The sequence below is a fragment of the Daphnia magna genome, linkage group LG2, assembly GCF_020631705.1.
Source record: "Daphnia magna isolate NIES linkage group LG2, ASM2063170v1.1, whole genome shotgun sequence".
Taxonomy (NCBI): Eukaryota; Metazoa; Arthropoda; class Branchiopoda; order Diplostraca; family Daphniidae; genus Daphnia; species Daphnia magna.
The window spans coordinates 6,049,233-6,071,128 of record NC_059183.1 but is presented as its reverse complement, the minus strand read 5'-3'; the positions used below and the strand labels follow the sequence as shown (position 1 = coordinate 6,071,128).

At 41.9% G+C, this 21,896-nt stretch overlaps 1 protein-coding gene across 2 annotated transcripts; it reads left to right on the top strand.

Annotated features, from left to right (window-relative positions):
• The first annotated feature begins 1,129 nt into the window (after window positions 1-1,129).
• LOC123469617 (transcription factor hamlet-like) lies at window positions 1,130-21,525 on the top strand. 2 transcript variants are annotated; one of them, XM_045168707.1, is made up of 8 exons: window positions 1,130-1,313; window positions 16,125-16,182; window positions 17,744-17,915; window positions 18,038-18,338; window positions 18,437-19,335; window positions 19,407-19,784; window positions 19,868-20,323; window positions 20,472-21,525. In XM_045168707.1, the coding sequence occupies exons 2-8, from the start codon at window positions 16,143-16,145 to the stop codon at window positions 20,914-20,916; spliced, it is 2,691 nt and encodes an 896-aa protein (XP_045024642.1). In that variant the 5' UTR covers window positions 1,130-1,313; window positions 16,125-16,142; the 3' UTR covers window positions 20,917-21,525. The 2 variants fall into 2 exon arrangements, with proteins under 2 accessions (XP_045024642.1, XP_045024643.1); XM_045168708.1 differs by having other exon boundaries at window positions 20,439-20,577.
• Window positions 21,526-21,896: the final 371 nt, after the last annotated feature.

Below are 21,896 nucleotides of genomic sequence, written 5' to 3'. Positions count from 1 at the left end.
GGTCCAGATTGACCGTCAGTCCTATTTAAGGTCTATACATGTGGTAGGTGTTTACCTTTTGCATTTTCTTGTTTTTTTTTTTTTTTGTTTTTTTTGTTCAAACATTTTTTGTTTTTTATTGTTATCGTTATTGCGGGGGGATCTCCTGCCAGTCGCAACACAGGAATCAAAAAGTGTCCTGGTATAATATAGAAACAGGACACCAGAAGGGACAACTGATTGTTAAAATATAGAGCGGGATATTTAAAAGATATTGCGTTAATTTTTTGGAATTCAGTTTCTTAATATATATCTACTCTGAAAGGGATCGATGTGGTTTTTGTGGGTTTTTTTTTCATCAGCCTGGCGCAAAATGCGATCACGGAAGTGGTGCGTGTACGCAGAAAATTTATTAGGATAGATATTTGACAATTTGCATATGGGAACGAACAAAGCCCTGTCTTTATTAGATGGTATACGGTGCTGCGCTGCATGTGACGTCTGATATTAAAAGTGACAGTATATATGTCCCAATATTTTGAGGTTTTGCTCCTTTTCACTTGGCAATCATCGTATATTTTTAAGAGAGAAAGCAGACGATTGTGTGCCGGACTTAATGAGCCAATTATAGACGAGGGAACTGTGTGGCGGGCGTAACGAAGTTATCCGCGCAAAATCCCAGCGCCAGTGATGAGATATTTTTTAATGAGATCATCTGAAAACTGTGTTTGTTTTGTTTTTTTCGGGATCGTGAAGATGATGCGAAGAGAGCCGGGACGATATGAAAGGGTGGGGTCTGTCATCATCTGTTAAGGGTCGGAGGCGTATTGGTCCTAGACGGGTAAGGAGAGGTGGAGCCTCAATCACGGCCGGCCAATGCTAGTCGGAATATCCCAGTATCCTTGTTCTCTTTCACTATCCTTCTCTCTCTCTCTCTCTCTCTATCGCCCCTCTTTTTACTCGCCCATCTTTCTGCTTGTCCCGGCCAGAAGAGGGAGGTCGAGGAAGAACCCCCCGTTCACTTTTGTGTGAACTCGTCTGCGACCATCTTCGCAGTGACACTTTGGCCAGCTGGTCGCGTCTCTCATCAGCTCTTCGCTCTCTCCTCTCTTGATCAACGTACATACATAATAAGATCCCGTTGCTACTTTTGGGCGTAAGAAAGCAGGAAGACAGAAGAAGAGTCGCAACATTTCGTCGTGTGGTCTCTCCTAGTTCAGAACAAGAAATTGTTGTTGTTCGAAACGATCCGAAAATTAACAACTGCCAACTGTGGTGATTTGAAGACAGTCGATTGTGTCGGTTCGTTATCTCGTCCATTCGTCCATCATTTGGTAAGTCGTCGACATCGTTTATCTTATGTTTTTATTGGGATCCAATTATATTTGATCTGCGCTTCTATATGCAAGCAAATTGATGTGAAAAGCAAACGCGTTGCTCTTACAGTTTGTTCATTTCAAAATGAAAAAGTGTTGGCGCATTTCTTTCTTTGCCTTCACATGAGAGCAGCAGGTTTTCCATTTTTGAGGGACGACTTTACGGTGTTCAACCCCGTTGGATTTTTTTAAATTGTTTTCGTGCGATATTCTTGTACCCTATATTACCGTATATCTTCTCGTCGGTGTATATAGTAAGCGAATAGCACCTTTTCTTTAAGACACAGCACAGCGGCGTTATAGTTTTGTTATTTCCCCTTGGTTTGCATCGACGCCGAGCCGGTTTGTCATGAGGCCATAAAAGATCGTCAAGATTAGTTTTCTTTATTCATCGTCTCCTCCTTTCTTTTTATATATATTTATATATTTTTTTTGTTTTCTTTCTTGTTTTTAAATATTTTTACTACGAAAAACGGCGGAGCCGAGCGGGAAAAGTGTTTTACGATATAGCCATTTTTATAATATGCATTTTGTCGACATATAGCAAATATGTATAGTGTGTATAGATTTATATTGCCACACGTCCCGTCTATATATGCGCCCGGCTCGGTTGTTTTTTTTTCTTCTTTCTTTTCCCTGATGTAATTTACGGAGAGGGAGGGCCACTGATGGGGCGGGTTGCGAAGAACAAACCGTCCCTCATAACACGGGAAGAAGGCGCATGTCTTCAGCCCGTTGTCATGTTTAAAAAATCGAACTCGTCGCCAACAGTTTGAGTCACGCTTAATATACCTTATATATATTCAATATTTGCGTGTTTTTCTCCCCCCTTTTTTTTTTTTCGTTTTTATGTTTTTTTATTCCTGTTGTTTCGGCGTGCCAAAGAGGGAGGAGTTGAACTATAAGTACAGGAGGCCATACCTGGTCATTTAGCACCATACTCTGCCACGCATGTTTTTTATTTTATTTATTTTTTTTACGTGCACTGCACATCTTTTATGCAGGCACTTTAGGGCTGCATGATACGGTAGGAATAAATAAAAGCAATGACGGATATATACGTATATGATTTTTACTTTGATGTAGCGTTAGCTTTCGCTAGCAGCTTCAGCGATTCGACTGGTATATACATACGATCCATCATGTCCAGTTTTAATGTATCGCGCCTACGCCCAGTTCTATTTTGCTGACTCTATATTATGTACAATAGGCTTGACTTTTTAAGGGAATTATGTAAAAATAGGATGTGTAAATATAGCATCACGATGTTGTAAGTGTTTAGCGCACATTGCGTCGATATATACCCTTTCGATGATGAATGACTTGTCCGCTTTTGTATCAAACGCTGACACCTTGATCGATCCCGATTTCCATTGAGCATTGGCGAATCGATCACGCCCCAATTCAGGATAGATTCAGAAAGATCAAAGAAAAAAAAATCTAATGTTTGTGTAGTGGCCAAAAATCAAATCAAATAACCGCGTTCACTGTTTCTCTCGACAAACGCATATTCGGCTTTCGACAAATAAATAATTTTTTTGTGTTTTCAAAAGATGTGCATACGTGATAAGATAAGCTACAAAAATATGGATGACAAAAATTTCTTATTACGCACATCCTATGCATAACATAACACGGGTAAAGCCTATAGCGCATAGCTTCTTTGAACTGCGGTTTCGTCTGGTTCCGGATGATGTTGATGATGCCGAAGGAAGACGAGGCTAAGATATAGGGAGCGATGGGAAACAAGGACTATATATCCTGAACGAGGATGAAAGCGGTCAACCACAGAGAATATTATCCTACTTGTCGAGGATGTGCCCGTTTGATTGCGCTCGTCTTCCTTAAAGGAAACAGCGCAAAGATAAAAACATCATGTCATCCGCTCGTTGGTTTTGTTTGTTTTTTTTCCGATTGCATTCCCAAAAAACGCGCAGCCCATTTGTTTGTGTCACATACAGATGTCACAATAAGGCGGCGATAGAATTAATTTGGTGGGATGTGCTGTGATTTACACGCTCCATAATGACCCCGGTAAATCGCGCTGGCACGCAAGGAAAAATACATCAGTTTATTAACTGTTTTCATTTTATTGGTGGATTGTTTTGGTGATGATTGTCCAGAAAAATGCGGTTAAAATTGAGCTCCATGTCGAATAAATGGCACTTCTAAATCATAGTGGAGCGGCTCAGTGTGTTTCGAATTCAACCTTCTTTTTTTTTCTGCTGGCAGCCCGTTAAGTTGCTGATATTCGTTCACTCTTTTTTTTTTCGTTCTGTATTCTTTTATTTATTTATTTTTTTCTATGCACTTCTTTTCCCTTGTCTTTTTGCCCTGTTATCTTATCTGCTATATAGTTTTGTGTTCCTCGCGCGCGGTGCCGTCCAGTGGTTGCACAAAGGATTCTATATAGCCGAGAAAAGCCAAGTTGAGTCCAAAAGCGTAGATGAAATAAGGCCAATAGATCTGTCAAGACCCCAGCGCTATTCCTATATGTCTCTCTCTACATATAGTCCCTTTCTTCTGGACGTATACATGCCTTTTCTCTGTCTTCCACCGTGCCTGTCCACCCATCACTTGAAAGCCCCCCATGTCGTAAAAACTTCGAACGTAGACAAGTTGAACACAAAAAAAAAAAAAAGAGATAGCTTCATCCCCAACTATGGTGCAAGGCGTTGACATTGGTGCCGTCTGCCGTTGTAATATTTGCTGCTTGTTGACGTCGCTATACTATGTCCGCGCGACTAATATACACGGCAAACTTGTTGAACCGGTGTCGCTGATAGCGCAAACAAAACAACGCGCGGCTGCCGCATCTCCACACAAAACACGGAGCGCCCCTCTCTTATCGTCCTATAATATACAATCGCATGTCTCTGTCCAGATAATAAAAAGAGATGTGTGGGCACTACATAGAGCCAGGTCGACGGATGATACTGACACGTCCGCCGCGGTTTTTATTGATGATCTTACTTACGTCCTATTTTTCTAAGCAGCAACGTATTTTTTTTTGACACCATGTTCATTTCGAAATCAAGTGAGATCATCAACGTTATGGAGGATTAGTTTATCACGAGTGCATTCCGTCACATTTTCATCGACTAAACTAATAAAAAAAGTGCAGTCTACATCAACGCACTCGTCAATTTTCAATTCCTTCAATTAAAACCGAAATTTTCGGTTAATGTTGCAAACTCGGCCGAGTGGAAAATAATCGCTATACAATGCTGATGCTATTTTCAGAAATAGGTTTTTTGCATTGGAATTTTTTTGTGTCACTCCGCCGATATGAAAGAAAACGTTCCTTTTTTTGGTGAGAGCTACTGATATAAGTCCATCGGGGCTATATATATATATATACTTCATATTACAATATGTATTTCCCATCAACTATAGCTCCCTTTCATGGACCCTCTTATGATGTACTTGGTGGAGTATCTTTGAACAGAGTCTATATATCCTCCATACAAAATAGCGAGGGGATATATGCACTGGTTGATGAGAGTCTTCAAAAATGTTTCGAGTAGATACATTGCCGGTTTTCTCAATATCCTGCTGTTACATTTCGAATTGAAACATTTTGAAAAAAAAAAAAAAAATTGTGTGACAAAAACAGAATTGAAATTTCACCAAATGAAAATGAAAATGCCGAAAGCTTTTGTGTTCATTTTTACAGCCGTATTTAGTCTTTTTTCCTGACGTGTTGATGAATAAAAAAAAAAAGGAATGAAAAAAGAAAAGCTCCTGTTTGGCGGGGCACAGGCCAATATGCAGAGATTGAGTGTAGGGGTGTTGGCAAGTAGCTATAGCACATTATTGAGCCTATTTCGGCTGATTGAACTCATCCTTTTGTGGTGGAATGCCAACGACAGGGGGTCTCCTCTGACGCTTGAACGCGGACCCAGCGCATACATGTACGAGCAGCAACAGTCGCTACTGTAGGAGATTTTGATCCTCTTATTTCCACTCCAACACCTCGTCTCCCCACACATCGCGGCCAATGTACACATCAGAGTGGACGATATTCTTTTCTGTATTCATTCCCTTGTCTATGTAGTTGGGAAAGAGTGTGGAAAAAGCACACCAGGGGGCTCAAGGGTGCGGCTAACAGAGCGCACATCAATAAATCTATATTCACAACGCCACCTGTGTTTTGGGGTCGAACCAACGATCGCAATCTATCCCTTGCTGTGTACATACTTGTAGAGGCTAGCGATTATGGTGACACGATGCATTTCTTCTTCTTCTCTCGTTCTTCTCATGGCCTGTGATAATATGCAGCAATCAGGTCAACGCGGATAAGCCGAGTAACAATGTAGAAAGAGAAAAACAGAGACCATTTCTGTTGATTTTCATTTGTTCTCCGACACATTGCCAGTTAGGTGGAAAGAGATAAAGAAAACACAACTGGTAGGCTATATAAGGTGCGACAGGATTTTGCGCTTGACTGAACGTTCAACGCACCGTCTGTTTGACAAGAGAAAAAGCGATGCTCCTGAAGAAGCGCTCAACCGCATCCCTCCTCGTTCAATGTAAACACGGGTAGCCGCATCCCAATCGGATTGATCAAGTCTCTTTTGTACCTTTGCAATTTCGGCATGAAAACAAAAGCGCATTTCATGTTTTACTTGACTATAATCAGCCGAGAGACTGACCACCTTTTTTTTTATAAAATCGAACGAAAAGGAGAAATAGATCCGTTTGATTCGAAACTGATTCAATTTTTCGGTAGACGCGTGATCAGTTGAGGACGTTGAACGATGGCAGTGCGACTGGGTTCGTTTGTATAACCGTGTCGAACACGATAAAATGAATGGCTGTCCTGCACTTTGGTCGAACGATGCTACACAGTTTGATGTCCTGTCATTGATTTTATCTTTGTAAAAACAAGACGGCTCGTCATTCCAACAAATCAATCGTCTCTTTCCACGTTAGACGCAGTAGCTCCTCTGTTTTCCTATTATATACTGTGCATATTTCAAGAGAAACCGTTGCGACAGTTTTTGACACCCGCTTCGTATACTCTGATTGTTATTGTGATCATCGCCTCCTCTTTTTTTCTTTACTCAACTGGTATGTGTACCTTTTTTGGGTATGTGACGGGTCGGCATGGGAATCTTGTCTACTGCCAATCAGATGCGCTCATGCGAGAATGAGAATCGAGCAAAGAAAGAGAGAAAAAAAAAGGTCTCTCTGCATTTATTTATTTTTCTCCTTTTTTCTTTTTTATTTCGCTATTTATTTTCATCCTATTTTTTTTTTTTTGGCGTTCCAGCAATAACCAGCAGGGAATATATATAGGGACAAGCTGCAAAACATAAAAGTCCAGCACACACAATTTTTTTTTCCCAATGTCTTTCTTCTCTTTTGCAGTGTTTGATCTGATTGTATATATACGTCCTCTGACACATTGACAGTTGCATATCAGAGGCTTTCCTCCCCTTCAGTCATAGCTCTTCACTCTCCAATTGATATCCATGCCAATCACCTTCAGAGTATATTTTTTTCTCGTCCTTTTTGCCTCCCCTTCAGTTGTTGGGCACCACTTTAGAGCAGAGCCGTTTTCTCGTTGTTGTTCCATCAGCTGCATCGCTTAAAAAAAAAAAAGTCAATCATCGATATAGAAATAAATTCAGACGAAAAATTCGCCAACTGGAACAAGATTCCAACCCACAAATTATTTGTATTTTTAAGGAGAAAGGATTCGCATCCATTTTTATTGAGCTAGTAAAGTCCTGGTTTTGCTGTTGCGGATTTGTGCTGGAGAGATTTAGGTATCAGCTGTGCAGGACAGTTGAGCAGCGCGTCCAGACTAATGGTCGACGCTGTTGAGCGTATAATGCCAATAACATTTGCACTAACCCGACACGCTGGACAGCAGCCGTTATACGTCCGCTGTGACTCCACCATCCTTCATCAAATGTCGTTGGTGATGTGAAAACGAAAAGAACATGCACGTGAGGCCACACGTTCCCTTTCAAATATTGAGTTTACAGGGCACGCGATCACCCGCCTGCGCTTTCAATACGTTCTTTATCATATATATATCAGAAATATCGAAGCTGAATTTCGTTAAAGGCCACATTCGTTAGTTGTTTTGAAGATTCGAAAATCCTTTGGTCAGAGTTTCGATTGACACGCGTGCACGGGTTCATTAACTATCGAACGTCCGTTGGACGCACGTCGTAAACTTATATGCTAAAGCGAAGAAGAATTCGGGGAGTCAAAATGAGCCAGGTGTCACATATCGATCCTATATAACACGTAGATTGGATTCATTTGAATCGGTTAACGAATCATCGTCCATGCTAAGAGAATAAGAGGAATAGTTTATCAAATGCAATTGCTATTTCAACATGTTCCAACATGGTTCTGACGAGTCAAATCCAAAGCGATTTTCGGAAGGTACACGACAGAAAATCGTTTGTGGGGAGGGGGAAAGAAGTGACAAGATTGATACAAAACCAGCTGTTTCGGCCGAGACACTGACGTCTATAGCTTCTGCAACCGACAAGTCTGTAATAATCACTAGGGCATCTGATGTTGACAAAAGATGCACGCTGATGTCTTTTGCTTGCACACGTTCATGCCAAGCTTCCTTTCCTTTTCATTTGTCCATCTCACAGACAGCCAAACAGATTGCACGCATGAATAGGCCGCTCTACTATAAGCGAATTTTCGCTATGATTTTATTTTTCATTTTTTTTTTTCTGGAATGTTGTTGCCATCCCATCAGGTGGCAAGGTGTCGGGGGCAGTCGATCAGCAGGAGAAAACGGGAAAAAAAATAAGAGGATGTCGAGTTTGTCGACTGTCAACCGAAAGTCTCTTTTTTTGTTGTTGTTTGTTTGAATTTCCAATAGAAAATGGGAGGACGAGGGGGGTAGGTGACGGGGATAGAGCAGAACTCCCCCGTTGTGAAGAAGATTGGCTATGGTCCCATGTCATCATCATCACGTATAAAAAGAACCCCGCTTGCCCTCTCTTTCTATTCCTGCGCTGTTCCATCCGTTTTCCCTTTTGATACATACGGGCCATGTCAAGTGCCCACTATACCGTATATCTCTGTGTAACCTTTTCGGCCATCTTCTTCGTTTCCAATTCGATTGGTTCGCCATCGACGTACATTTCAATAGTCATTAAAACATGGGAAAACTATATGCATTCTGTTTAGACGATGATCAGTGTTTATGCGTCTCCGCAAAGCTCGATATTAGAACTGAAAACACGCGTTACAGAGAGGAAACAAGAGGAGGGGATGATCGGGAAACACAGCACACGCAACCGATGGCTGAGGGGGGCACCAACGCACAAACATACGCATACACGGCAATATTTGTGAAACATCGAGGAACAGTAGCTATATACCCTCCCTTGTATATATATATAGTCTCTCTATTTATATATATATTAGACGATTTGATAGAGTGAACGTGCCAGCCGAGCCACTGGCGTCTGCTGTTGCGATAGTCAACGCTGCGGGATGGTCGTGTCACACTGCATGTGTCTTTTCATTCCGCGCGTGTGTGTCTATGTTTTCATTTTTTTCTTTCGTGTATCATAAAAATGAAAGAAAGAGAAAGGCCTATAAGGGGGTGGATATGAAGAGGGCGTTACATTACGGATCCATAGATCATGGCCCTTTTTGAACCCGCGCGTATACTCCACGTATATACACTGCCGGCGTGTATGGCGCCTGTTGTGTTGTACGTTGTGTTTCTCTGGCGTTCCAGCTGCACATGATGGCTGGCTAAATTGCCTCGATCTTTAGCTTTCAGTGACACATCCTTTTGGCGAGTTTCCATTAACCCCCACGTCTCCACCGAAAGTGTCTATATTCACTTTTTCTTTATGTTTCATGTCTCACATTGGCCGCCGCCTTGATGATGATGGAACATCGTGAAGCCACTCGTTCTATCCCGCACTTTCAGTCTGTTTTTTTTTTTCTGAAAGTACTCTATTCAGGTTCTTTAATGACGCACAGCTTGGCGGCTAGGCCAATGAGCCTACGATGTTAAAGCTTCAAAACAAAACAAAAGCAAAGAAGTCGTGATATTTGCGTGCGTTTTATAGACCGCCTGCGCTCTCTGGCATCTCCTTTTGATTGACGTTTAACGCCCGACTCTGTCGACACATTTGTAACACAATATCCGTAGCTGTATATATAAACTTACACGCTGATGGGCGAACAGGATAAAAACAGAATGTTTCGTTCTCGCCTTGTTTTGCCTTTTGTTTTGTTTTTCTGTAAACTTTGCACGTTACAAAAGGGCCGGGAAATGGTAACGAAAATCGAGTCGAGTCAAATGAGAACGAGATGTAAATAAAAATAATAAGGCAGCCGGTGGGAAATGTAAGTTTTCGGCTGTTATGACTGTTTTCAATTCTCATTTAGAGGCTCTCGTTTGCCTCTCTCCGTTTCGGGAGATAAATCAGGGGATAATCGACACTCAACGTCGACCGTGAATAACGCAACCTCTTGACGTTTGTTTTGGATCCCCATCGGGCCATCAGCGGTCTACTCTGTTGTGAAGACCCAGAAGAATTATGGCCCCCTTTTTTTTCTATTGCTGGCCAGCTCATTGGTTGATGGCCTTTTTTGTGTGTGTGTGTGTGTGTTTCATTTCTCATTTGTTTTTGTTCCCGACTTTCGCCAAGTTGTTCCCGCTGCCTCACACAAACTCCCACTTTTCTTTCTCACTCATTCACCCACTCACCACGTAGAAGAAAATAGTGTTAGCACAAGAAGAGAGAAAGAAGCTATTAAATTTAATTGAAGAAAGAAAAACTATATGGCTGATGTTTCTCGACCCCCTTCTTCTCAATGAACGTCAAGAAAAGAAAATGAGTTGAGTCTCTCCTTTATTTTTTTTGAAGAGAAAGAAGAACGACAGGCAAAAAAAAAAAACGGTGGTTGATGGGAAAATGACCTCATCTCTCTCAACGCGCTGATTTTTTTTTTTTTTGTCTTTTTTCGGCCCCATCATAACATCAGGAGGGGTGAAATGACGGGGGTGGCGGTTGTGAGGGGCCGGAAACGGCCGTTGTGCTGTACGTATTAATGTCTCCTCTGTTCTGTGTGTGTGTCTTTTGATTCTTTTTCTCACCAGTTTATCTTTTACTTTTAAATAAACAGAGGGTATACATTTTACTGGTATAGGGTCATCTGACTCTTGTCCAGTGTCTCGTTGTTTTTTTTTTTGCGTGACAACTCCAACTGGCCGAAAACCGGGGGAAGTCTTTGCGGTTAAGGAAAGAGGCAGCATTCAAATCACTTTGGGACAGTTGGAGTAAGTTGTTGCGTCGTGTCGACAGTTCTATTTTTCTCTCTCTCACCAATTCATCTATTGCTGCAGCCCGGAATGGGAATATTTTTTTAAAAGGCTTAATTCTAAAGATTTCACACCGAGCTTTTTAATGATATGATCGTCATCATCACACAATACGCTGGCATTGTGTACAACAACAAAATAAATTGAGCCTTAATTGAAAACTTGAGAGAGAATAATAGGCTATATAGATTGCTTTGTATTGTATATCCGGACGATCGTGGCAACGTAACAATGAAAATTAGTCAATAGAATGAGCAGGCCATCTTGTCCCCTTCTATTAAAAAATATTATCACACTAGCCCCACGGAAAAAAGAAAATATGAAAGAAGAGAATTTGAAATTGAATAGAAATGTCAGCCGGCGAGCAGCGGCTTCTGTGCGCGATTGTTTGTCTCCTCATCCACAAGGTTCTTCTTCGTTTTTACTTTATTTCATCTTCAATGAAGGGAGCAAACTGTGAAATCTATATCCCACTCTCTTCTATACATATACGCGCATTATACAGACACCTCTGGTGTAGGAAGAAGAAGAAGAAAAAGGGGATCTAGGGTTTCTATTTCCCCATGTTCACCACCAACTTTGAATGTATAGACCTTCTATATTTTTCAGCCTGACAAGGGGCATGAACAGGAGGAGCCACATCCGTGGTAAAAGCGGTCGACGGAACAATTTCGTTATCAATGAAAAAAGAAAAGAAAAAGGAAGGTCGAAAGAAAGGAATCAAACACGTCAAATGTTGAGGGGCGAAAACCGCCAAAGAGATAACACATTTCAAACTATAGACATTTTTATTGGCCATATGGGAAACGTATGGGCTATGTATAGGATGAAGATATCTTTTGTAAATAGATGTATATATAGGCGAAGAGGTCAGTTAAGTTGTTTCCTTATATACCAGCTATAAATAGAAGAGCGAGCCTCTTGTTATCAGTTTGATATTGTCGAAATCATCGTGCTGTCGCTTTTCTATTTGTGACATACAAACGTAGAGGGTTAATTTTTCACACCTGTGGTCAGAGCCATCGCTTGTTTATGTCATCAGTCTATCCTGTTATTCTTGCTAAGGTTGAGCGAGGTTAGATGAGAATCAGTTCTTTTCTAATTATATGTAGATGCGTATAGCATTTAATATTGAAGAACAAACGGAAAGATTTGAATTTTTTTGCTGAACGAGGGCGTGAAAAAGAAGGATCGTCCTACGAGAGAAATAGACATACTACGCAAATTCATAAAAATACGCCCTAAACACATCAGATGTATCGGACAAAAGGAAATAAAAAGCCTCTATTTTATTTTTTTTTTCCAATGGCCCAGCAGATTGTGTCAAGACTTATAACACGCTGGATCAAAAAGGGGAGGTGTCGGAGGTTTCTACTGTGCCATCACGGCTCTATACTACGCAGCAATGCGGCCATTTCGTCCCTCCTCCTTCGTATTCTTGTTCCCATCATTGACGTCTCTATACATACACACACAGTCGGGCATAGTGTGCTGGAAACGATCCTTTTCATCCGGTTTGCCTCTCTCCCTCCCCATTTTTTTTTCATCCCCCACGACAAACCCAAATCGAAATAAGAAGGGAATTCCTTTCGCCGTTTTTCTTTTCAATTTCTTCTTCCTCTTCTTTCTTCGGTCTCCTCCTCCAATGCATGATCCTATTGAGAATCGTGTGTTCGCTTCTAATTTCTATAGCCTGTACATGTGCCAGCAGGGGCATACACACACTGCAGCTGATAATAAAAGGTGACATCTTCTTCACCGCTGCTGCTGTTGAATGCCATCAAATAGTCTTTTATATATCATTGCTTTATAGCGTGCCTATCTAGAGCCTCGCTTGTTGCCGGTACGCTCTATTAGACCCTCTTCTCTATTTTTTTCAATTTTTTTCCCCCTTTGGCCGAGGCAATATATCCATGATGCCGAGGGTTGATGTTTCTTTCCCCTCTCGTTTTTTTTTCAAAAGAGAGTCTCGATTTTATCGATGCCCTGCCGAACACCATCAACTATATAGCGGCTTATACATTGGCCCATTCATTGACAATTGCCTATTGACGCGCGTTTTTGCGGCCTTAATGCGTAATGTGTCTATTCCGGTCGACTGATCCCGCCAAACTCCACCCATTCCGGATATCTCTACCTACAATTTGACCTCGCATAGTAATACTGTATATATATCTTTCTCTTTTTCGTGTGTGTACACAGGAGGCTAATATGTTTTTCTTAGTGGCATTGCTATATATATATATACAGGGATTTGGAAGAAGATTGCGCTAAACCATGTCAGATCTTGCCCCCATCTTATATACCTCGTTTCTATTGTTGTCATTTGAGATAAGGACATTTTCAATCGCTTGTACTTGCTGTGAGCCTATAAAGCAACTTGCGAAAGTAGTGGAGATAATCAAGGACGAGTTGATGTGTGTGTGTGTACCCTTTGAGTTATGATCCGCTCTTAATGGATTCAACATAATCAATACTTCACCCCTCTCCCTCGACGCCATTTAAACAGTAGATCGTATATATAGCGTCCTGCAACAAATGTTAATTGTTCTCTGTACGTCCTAGTCTTTATCTACCGGCGTTCGGTTTTGTTTACACTATTTAAAGGTTACCTTTGTAAAATTAAAATGAGAAAATTACAAGGGCCAGAATTCCTCACTGTCAGTGAAACACCTCCAATTTCACTATAATCTACAGACATTCGTTGAGGTCTCTGTACATACAGGATTAGAATTCAAGTTCAATTGCGAATAAGAAAATATAAGCAATAAATGAAAGCTATATTGTTAGAATACATTTTACGAAAGTATTTATTGTGATGGTGCTGCGCGTTCCATACAGCCTTTCACGGCAAGTGGCAGCTCTTTTTTGTTGTTGTTATCTCGGCCACAATCTCAATACACATCGCTAGTTGCTTTCCATCAAAGCAGCACACGCTATAGATTCTCCTTTTTCCCCGCTCATTCTATATGAGCTTGGCTGTCATTAGGAAGCACTTAGAGATCAGACGGCACTCTATATACCGTAAGTGACAATCGCTGTCGTGTACAGCGTGAATAGCTGCTGCTCTTGTGGCAGCACAACAGCATGAACACATTTTTCTTTTTATTCTTCATTCTCTCCCCACATACAGAGCGTGTGCGCCCTTTATTTCAACGTGAATAGGGCATAAGTAAAAACCACCATCGTTCCAGTTTCCCCCCTTTTTTTCACTACCCTGCGTATAGACTATATACGTAGTACGTATATAGATTATATTGATATACAGTGCACATATTTAAAGGTTGATAGTATTTCTTTCTCTGATTTTCTTTTTATGGATAACCGACATCTACACTTTCTGCTTTTTTTATCCACGATTTCATCGCGTCCTTTTTTTTTTTTCGTCTTTTATTATGTCGAGTTGTGGACGTATTTATAGACTTATAGGTAGATTGCATACATGTATTCTATACACACTGAGGTTTACTAGCTGCAGATTTAAGGATTCCAATGCGAGGGTCTACTGGCCAACGAGGCACAATCGATGGAAATTGATCCATCATAGTTATGGAGTCGTGGGGATTGTTGATTTTTCGTTTTTATTTGATATAAAAATGTCTATACTATTCGTATAGGATCTCTCTCGACTATATGCAACGCAAACTCGGATTGAATTTTCTTTATCAGCTACCGTGCAGAATTATTATTGATTGAAGTAACGATAATAAATGGCACCTTGGCTGACAGCGCCCAAAGGGACTGCATTGAAAGTCGATGGATATTTGAGTCTTGACTACCGTTTGTCTATGAAAGAAAAAACCACTGGTTTCATGTTGGAGACAAGGTCCAGCAAATTGGTTGTGCCATTAGATATCGTCAACGATCATCCTCTTCATTGTATATCGTAGCAGACAGATCTATTTGGAAAGAAGGGAACCGTCGAATGTCACATTGGGAAAAGCGTCTGAAATCTTCTATATGAGTTACAATGTATGGGGCGCAGGCATTCGACGACAATAGGGCCAATCAGTATAGCCTATATACCTTTTTTTTTCTATTGTTGACCCCCGAAGATAAATCGGAGGTGTTTGATATATATATATACCATATGGAGAAGGTGCTGTTGCGGTAGAGCGATCATGAGGAACGGACGAGCTCCCCATGTATAATTGTATGTGTGTGTGTATGGAAGGCTGTGCATCCATATCAGAGACTAGCAATTTTTCAATAGATCTACTGTTGTCACCGTGTACACACATCGGCTGTTTGTGCCCCGCTATTTATTTCTTGTCATTTGTAAGAACCTATACAGCCTTGCTTTTCTCTTGTTTATTGACATTTGCAGGGTCAGTCTTTCTCTGATTTTTAACCATTGCCATCGATGCTCTTACTTCGTCGAAGAAGTCGCCAATAGAAAAATCAAACAAGCCGCAGCCTTCAAAGTAAAATCAGCTGTTATTTGGCGATGGGTTTTAGGTGCATTTCTCAGCATTCACAGAATCATTAGCCAACGGTTTCTTTTTTTCCGTTGTAATATTCAAGTCACGTAGTTTGAATTCGAGTGAGAGCTATTAACACGGCGCGGGTGGCCGAACAGACCATCAACTTCAATTCCGCACACTCCTCGGTCTTTCATTCAATAAGGCTAATCTCTTTCTTTTATACCCTCTAGCGGTCCAGCAGTTTTCTTTTCTTTTTGTTTGTCCTATTTTTGGTTTATTCTTTTTATTTCCTTCGTGGCTTTTCCCTTTTTCTTTACTTCTTTCTAACGTTTTCTTCTCCTTTTTCTTCCCCCGTTCAAATTAGCCGATTGAATGCAGTGCTGGATGCTGGCCAAGCACACGCAGTTACTGTGTACATACAGTTTCCGACTGGACTCGTTGGTTAATGGTCGAATCGAACGAGGGGTGAATTGGAACTGGAGTGTGACGTGTAAGCGAGAAAGAGATGCCAAGTAAGAAGGAAAAAGAAAGATGGGAGGGGGGGTTCGTATATGACACGTAATAATATAGGGAACACAGAAAGAGAATCAAAGCATCTCAAATGGACTGGTAATGATCCTATAGACACATGCCCACCTCTTATTGTATTGCTCGATTCTTTTCTTCAGCCAATGAAATTGGCTTCATTTTTATGCCCACGCTCTTTTTCGCCCTCCTTCTTTTCGATGGATACATCCAGGCCACTATCGTTTTATGGACGCTATGGATTGAGCCTTCCGTTGGTTTAGTGTTCAACCGCTATCCTCCTCCCCCCTTCCGGAAAAAAGGCACTTTTGCAGTTCCTTTTGTGAAAAATTCTGTCATCGCGTCGTCAGGGCTCTTGGCACTATTTACCAATGGCGGACGAAACTATTTTTGATGCCCCTATATAAATATATGATGGTTGCTATGACGACTCTACGTAATTATGGAGTATATATATTCTTATATTGAAACCGATTTTTGGTGATGCAGGTGCTTCTGACCTCTTATATGGAGAGCTCTGCCGATCGATCAACCGACAGCGACTCCGGTAAGTCTTATTTGAATCATATCTCTATTTTTAAACAAAAGACTCTGTGTGTAAGCCTTCCGCGGTGTTTATAATTAAGATGAGGATAACTCTGGAGAGAGAGAGGCCTCATCTATATAACGAACGCTCAAAGATTTCTACGGTTTTATACTTGTAGTCGTTGTTCAGGATGACGTTAGGCTTCAAATAATGAAAAATAAAGAACAAAAGTCACGTCTTTTTTTTTCAGGAGTTGTCGTAAATCAGTGTTTTTTTTAACGGAATGGGGAGAGCGAGTGACATTTTCACGGTTGGGGCTGATAGTTAGGGCAGGTGGGAGGAAGAACAAGGAACACACGTGACTTTCTCTCTTTCTCTCATTAACTGGGGCCTCTACCACGTTCTCTCCATTTGGGTTACAATGTTTCACGGTGTTCCGGTGACTTGATTCATTTCAGGATATGTTCGTTGGCTTTAAAATGCGACTCGTATATGTACAGTTGCGATGACGGCAGCCAGGTGAAGCGCACCTGACCTTTGACATCCACCAATTCCCTTTTTTTCATCCCCCGTGCGGTCAACCGACCACTGTGACTAATTCATTATAAATATGAGTCAACAGATTGAACAGATGCACATTTTGTCTATTACATTTTATTACACTATTATTCACTTTCGCACTTGAATTGCAAACTTGATTCCTCAAAGTCCATCGTTTTACATTTTTTTTTCATGGTTCTTGCGTATATTGCTCAACATTTCATCGTTTTAGATAAACAAAATACGTGAACACAATCGTTCAGGATGTAATGCGGAAAGGTGAGGGTATGAAAGGAAGTGAATTCGAGGGCAATACGGATGGTCACTTTGATTTCAAAAGCCAAAAAAAAAAAAAGGGGGACAGATGTTTGAACGTACATAGACGTGCGGGAAGTTAACGAGACCATCACATGCTTCATACACGCATATATACAAGAGACTACAAAAACCGAACCGAATCTGACCACCCCTCCCCTACATCAGACGTTGCTTTTGCTTTGTCATTTTTTTCTCTTTTTACCCTTCGAATTTGATCAAAAAATTTCTCACGCCCCCTCTGCTGTCCGCAGTTGGGCATAGACTAATATCTTCGATGGCAAACAAACCGCATGCAGCACGGTCCCTAAGAACCGGTAGTGTTTTGTTTATGAGTGACCATAGCTCGATGAATAGATGGGGGGGAGGCCTATGTTTCCCCTTTTTCTTTTTCCGGGATAAAGCAAACTTGTTTTTTTTTTTTATATTGTGATTGTTATTATTATTATTTTTTTTTACCTGTGTCATCGCGCGTGGTTGTGATTTGTCCAAATTTGTTTCACTGGTCGCTGTTTCATCTCGCTTTATTATGCGTTTCCAGCGTAACGATTATCACGATAGTATAAGGGGAGTGAGTTACCGGTAAAACTAGAGTCAGTCGCTTCCGTTCTCAAGTTGAGATCAGTCCAGTTCTCTTGTACAGTTCAATCCCTCCTGTAATTTGAAATAAAAAAAAAAATAGCTCAATACTGATTTCGTGTGTAACTTTATTGTTGAAACGTTGAAGGGTCCGAGCGCTACTTCAATCATAGCGCTGGCGGAGTTGGTGGAGGTGGTGGTGGAGGATCTGCAGTTATCGGCAACAGTCTGAACGGAAACGGAAGACTCGCCGATTGTGACGATATCGACCTGCCCGTACGCTGTGAAGTCTGCGACAAACCTTTCCACGACGTCGACCAGTAGGTTCATTATCGAATTGATTTCAGTGTTTTAAATAGAAATGAACAAAGACCAATATCGACGCAATGAAATAAAAAACGATGTTCATTTCTTCTTTTTGAAATGAATTTACAAAAAATAGGGTCGACTCTCATTTGGTGAGCGTTCATCAATTCCCGCTTGGCCGCTATCCTTGCACGTTCTGTTCGCGTGCTTTTAGCTGTCGACCGCTTTTATCGCGTCACGCCGTCGTTCAACACGGTTTAGGCCGGCGCTACCCGTGCGAACACTGTGCCAAAGTCTTCTCCGACCCGTCAAATCTGCAGCGTCACATCCGATCGTCTCACGTCGGTGCCCGCGCTCACGCTTGTCCCGAGTGCGGCAAGACATTCGCCACGTCTTCGGGACTCAAACAGCATACTCACATTCACTCGTCTGTCAAAGTATTAATTATCAAAATTTCTGTTTTGCACTTCTGACTACTAAATGTTGCCAATGGGCCATAAACTAATGATGCAATATACGCTCTTGATTGTTACAGCCATTCCAGTGCGAGGTCTGTTTGAAAGCCTACACCCAATTCTCTAACCTGTGTCGGCACAAGCGCATGCACGCTGACTGCCGTTTGCAGATCCGTTGCCAACGGTGCGGCCAACCTTTCAGCACCGTCACTTCATTAGCCAAACATCGGCGATTCTGCGACACGGCAACGGTGGCAGTAACTGCCTCTTCTTCTACCGCTGGTACCTCCATCAATCACACGACCTACACCAGCATCCACAACAACAATAACAACAATAACAACAATAGCAACAGCAGCAGTAACGGAAGCGGTATGGTGCCTCCTCCGCCTCCTCCGCCGCTTCCCCTACAGCCGCCTCATCAATTGGCGTTGGGTCAGCAACCGATGAACTTGATGCACTTGTACAGGCCAACGCCATCCATGGGACTGTCGCAATTTAATTCGTCTCTACTGTCCACCTACGCCGCTGGATTGAGCCATCATTTCTCTCCGGCAGCAGCGGCCGCTGCCGTTGCGGCTGCGGCCAATGAGCCCTACCCCGTGATGTCGGGATGCTTGACCACGCCAGCCGCAACGTCTACGCCTCGTCATCGTCACGCGTCCGAACAAGACGGTTCGGATGAGTCGGATATCGATGTGACGGACGATCGGAGCTCAGTGGCCTCGTCCAGTTTTGCCTCAGAATTAGGGCGCAGTCGGCGTAAACGATTTCGATCATCAGGCGATGATGGAGCAGATGGAAATGAAACTGATTCTGATCGACACTCACGTCGGAGTGACAGTAGCTGCAGTACTAATGTCGGAAGCTGTCAGAGCGATAGAGAATTGAACAGTGATGAGAAGAAAACAAAAGAATCCGTTGAACAACCACTGGATTTATCTAAATCGACGAAAGAAAACGAACGAGATAACTCCAAGTGAGTGACGAGCGCTCATTCATTTGAATGGCAATCAACTAATGAATGATTCTAATTATTTATTCTTATAGGGACAGCGATCAACATTCTCCCCTTGTCGACGTCGATGAACATGACGAAGATCCAGCGCCATCACGACCGCCTTCATCGACCAAAGCGGCACAGTGTAGCAGCAATAGCAGTGCGGAAGAGGTCAAATCCGATCCGGCACCGCCTCAGATACAAGCCTATCCTCCTCCTCCATCACCATCTCTTTTAGCCTCCATCGGCAACAGCTTGAATCAACAGCAATCGGGCGTGACCCAACCTAGTGGATTAGCTTACCCGCGTCCAATACATCCGGCCTTAATGTTAGAAGCAATGAACTTTCATCACAGAATGATGCCTGATGGAAGACTACCTTACGCATCGTTTCTATCGGGCCATCATCACCATATGATGCCAACTAGGTACGTAAATCATTGCCATCAGTGAATGAATTTTTCCTGCATCTTTCCCTTATTATTAATGGCATTTATCTTTTTATTTACAGGTGCCCTCCTATTTTCACACCGTTGCTCAATGGTCTTGGTGCCCTTTCAGCTCTCAACGGCTCTCTAAGGAACAATTTGGATATGATCCGGCGCTCTGGCGGGCATCAACATCCAGTGAGTCCTCATCTCTCGTTACCGAAGCCCTTTCATCACCACGATCATCACCATCACCAACACGGTGAACATATGGCAACGGTGAACGGTAGCGGGACGTCACCCGGGTCAAGTTCATCCGTTATGGGTGTGGCAAGTACTGGGATGAGCAAATCACGTGATCGCTATTCGTGCAAATTCTGCGGCAAGGTCTTCCCTCGTTCGGCTAATCTGACCCGCCATCTGAGGACGCACACGGGCGAACAGCCTTACAAATGCAAATATTGCGATCGCTCCTTTTCCATATCGTCTAACCTGCAGAGACACGTACGCAACATCCACAACAAAGAGAAACCGTTCAGGTAGGCTTAACATCCAATATAAGACGCAACTTGATTTGAGATTTAGAATAGATTTTAGTTCAACGTTGTACTTTGTACAATCAAAACAATTAACTTTACGTTGAATTAATTGAAGTGGTTGATTGGTTGATGTGATGCGGCTGCTTAGGTGCCCGCTGTGCGAGCGCTGTTTCGGCCAGCAGACCAACCTGGACCGTCATTTGAAGAAACACGAAATGGATGGGAACGCAGGTGGAGCTGACGGTGGACCAAACTGCAGTAGCGTCCTGTCCGTTAGCCCGGAAGTGACAGTGAGCAGCCCGGAAGGCTCGGCCACAGTAGCAGATTTGATGATGATGCACCAAGTTGCATCCGGAACGCAACTTGGAAGCTCTGCAACTGGGAGGCCGGAAACGGCTGTAGCTTCATCTTACTTTGCTGACATTCGAAAATTCATGGGTCAGGTGACGGCCGATAGTCTTCTAGTGGCGCAGTTTCAACACCAACATCATCAACATGGACATTCGGATGACGAACTCAGCAGCCAGGATTCCAATGGCGGTGATCGCAATACTTCCAGCGCTGGCCCCGTCCGGTTGGAGATCGCGAGTTAAAAATATTTCAAAACAAAAAAATCAGTGGCAAAACAATCAATCAAACAGTTAGGATGACCATCTACCAGAACTGCCTGTATAGTTTTTTTTTTTTCTTTCCCTTTCAAACTTGCGTGCGATCTCATTTGTTGTTATTTCTATTTTCGCTTCGCAAAGCGCAGTGGCATCCTAAAGATTCAGCTGACGCAGCCAATTCTTTTATTTGTAACACTGTACCCTGCTTTTAAAAATTTTCTCCATTGCTAATTTGTTTTTTATGTTTAAACTTCTTTACTGATCCCCGTAATGTTTCTGTTATGAGAGGATTGTCTGGAAAAAGAAAAAAGAAAAAAAAATAATAATAATCTTTCGCACTTCTTTTAAATTTGCCCTCAACACACAAGGTTTTTTCTTAATGAAAAATGATCGCATGCTCATAAATTGTCTTTTTAATATTAAGGATCGATCCGGCGTCTTCTCTGCCAATGTGTTGCATAGATTCATAAAGAATCCTGATTTCTGTTTTGTGCAGTATCAATGTGTCTACCTCGCTACGATATGTAAATAATTTAGACTTTTCCTTATGCATGTTGTAGTTCAAATATTATAGTACACTTTTGAAACACGAAATACTTTTTAATTCGTTAGTTTATAAACGACGGCCTAGACACGAGAAAGTTTATAGTTATAATTTGTAGCAATGAAGAAAAAGGCAATATTTTTAGACCTTTGCTTTCCTCAACACTCAAATTCAATAGGTAATAGTTTGAGATAAGAGTGAAAGGTAGGCAGCAATAGAAAGGTATACTGTACGAGTGTACGACAGCTTGGAACTCCTTGGCAACTAGCCAACTACAAAACTTACACTGTTGAAAATATTAGAGAATCTGTATACGAATTAGCCCTAAAACCTTACTATTATGCCATTTTAAAATTCATAAATCATAGATAGCAATTTCATATCGCTAATTTGTAGCTTTTTGGCTATTTGCTAATTCGAT